The 2,388-nt window shown below is 69.8% G+C and overlaps 1 protein-coding gene across 1 annotated transcript; it reads left to right on the forward strand.

Moving 5' to 3' along the window:
* Positions 1-824: 824 nt before the first annotated feature.
* AURANDRAFT_27327 (hypothetical protein) lies at positions 825-1,820 on the forward strand (the record flags this gene model as incomplete). Its single annotated transcript, XM_009039402.1, has 1 exon — positions 825-1,820. One exon carries the CDS (start codon positions 825-827, stop codon positions 1,818-1,820), a length of 996 nt encoding a protein of 331 aa, XP_009037650.1.
* Between the last annotated feature and the right edge of the window lie 568 nt (positions 1,821-2,388).

The raw sequence follows: 2,388 nt of genomic DNA on the forward strand, positions 1-2,388 counted from the left end.
ATCGGCTCGCTGTATGTATTTGGTTCCGCTGATTTCGGGCCGAGAAGCGCCGAGACGGCATGGACGCATTAAATTTAGTCGAGCGCGCCTACCACCGCGCGCGCCCCCCCGCGTGCAAGATCGCTGGGACTGCGCATAGCGCACACATCGGGGCTGCCATCCGCGAAGGAGCGGCAGCGTTTGGATTGCGACTCGCTGAGAACGCAAGCGGCTTCGGGCGACCGATTTGACGGACGCGATGCCCCTCCCCCGGCCCGTGAGCGGCCCGGGCAGCCCCGCGCAGCAGCAGGGATCGTCCGCCATCGACCCGCGAGCGCCCTGCCACAAGGGTTGGCCCCGCGGACCCGAGGAAGTCGATCTGACATGTTCGCGCTGAAACCGCGTCGCGCGCGCCCGCACGCCCGCGCGCGCGGTGTCGCACGTCGTCCGAGCCAAGTCAGCAACTGAGCAGCCCGAGGGTATCAGACATGTACCCCGAGCCTCCGAGCCAGCCAGCACGCTGCCCAGAGCCCAAAATGGGCTGCCTTTCGGCTCGCAGAGCATGCCGAAATGCTCGAACTTCGCGCAGCGATTCCGGACGACGGTCAGGGTGTCCATGGTCACGGAGCACGTTTCCGAGCACACCAGAGGCACGTCTGCCGCGATCCGTAGCCCGTGACCATGGACAGCCGGCCGCGCGCGCGCCGGCAAATGCCAAAGAGAGGCTCTCCCTGCTTCTCCCCTCATGCCTTTGGCTCTTTGTTGTTGAGGACAACATGCCTGCTTCGCCACAAAGGTGAAGTGGAAGTGTCCACACGCCTCGTCTAATGGCCACCGCAGTCGCCATGCGCCGCGCCGTCGCCAGCAAAACGGCCCTGGTCGGCGCGCGCCGCCGCGCCAGCGCCGCCGCCGAGAAGCTCCGGTCCCAGCTCAAGGTGCCAATCATCGGCGCGCCGCTGTTCATCGTCAGCAACCCCGACTTGGTCGTCGAGCAGTGCAAGGCCGGCGTCGTCGGGTCCTTCCCGGCCCTGAACGCCCGCGGCTCCGACAGCGCCTTGGACGACTGGATGTGCGACATCAAGGCGCGCCTCGACGACAGCGAACACCCGGCGCCGTTCGCCTGCAACCAGATCGTGCACCGGTCCAACGACCGGTTGATGCGGGACATGGAGACCATCGTCAAGCACGAGGTGCCCATCGTCATCACCTCGTTGGGCGCGCGGGAGGACATCAACGACGCCGTGCACTCCTACGGCGGCGTCGTCTTCCACGACGTCGTCAACGACTTCTTCGCGAAGAAGGCCGTGTCCAAGGGCGCGGACGGCCTCGTCGCCGTGGCCTGGGGCGCGGGCGGCCACGCGGGCACGGCCTCCCCCTTCGCCCTCGTGGACGAGATCCGCCGCTGGTTCGACGGGCCGCTGGCGTTGAGCGGCGCGCTGGGCAGCGGCCGCGGCGTCGCCGCGGCGCTCGCCGCGGGCGCGGACTTTGGCTACGTCGGCTCGGCCTTCATCGCGACGGACGAGGCGAACGCGTCGGAGGCCTACAAGGGCGCCATCGTCGACGGCGCGTCCGACGACATCGTCTACTCGAACCTCTTCACGGGCGTCCACGGCAACTACCTCAAGCCGTCCGTGCGCGCCGCGGGCCTCGACCCGGACGACCTCCCGGAGAGCGACCCGACGAAGATGAACTTCGGCGGCGACTCGGCCAAGGCCTGGAAGGACATCTGGGGCTGCGGCCAGGGCATCGCGCCCGTCCAAACCGTCGAGCCCGCCGCGGCCGTCGTCGGCCGCTTCGCCGCGGAGTTCGAGGCCGCGCGCGCGGCGCTCGCGGCCGCGTGAGCTCCCTAGTCTTACGCCGCTCGTCGCTGGATCTGGACGGCTACTGGATAGGCGAAGTCCGGGTTCGGCGCGAACTCGTCGCCGGCGAAGGCGTAGGAGAGGAGGTGCGTCCGGAGCCACTCGCGGAGCGCGCCGCGGAGGTGGGGCGCGAGCTTGTCCACGGCGTCGCGGAACATGTCGTTGGAGACGATGACGCCGCGGTGGCGCCGCGCGTACTCGATCTGGTACGAGTCGTCGTAGTCCTGGGACGGCGTCGCGAAGAGGACGCCGTCGCGCTCGAGGCCCGCGAGGTACGCGACGTCGTCGGGCAGCTCCGGGGCGCGCGCCGTGCGGATGCCCAACTCGTGCGCGCGGCGCTTCGCGGCGACCTTCTCCGCGTCGAGCATGTACTCGGGCAGGAACGCCGCGAAGCGGCAGTTTCCCGCGAAGCGCGACTCGAGGTGCGCGAGGCAGAGCGCGATGCCCCGGCAGGAGAACCTGCCCCGCGCGCCGTGGCGCATGGCGACGTTCGCGACGTCGACGACGAAGAGGAGCCGGTCCGCGGCCGGCGCGAGGGACGCGGGCGGCA

The sequence above is a fragment of the Aureococcus anophagefferens genome, assembly GCF_000186865.1.
Source record: "Aureococcus anophagefferens unplaced genomic scaffold AURANscaffold_11, whole genome shotgun sequence".
Classification (NCBI taxonomy): Eukaryota; class Pelagophyceae; order Pelagomonadales; family Pelagomonadaceae; genus Aureococcus; species Aureococcus anophagefferens.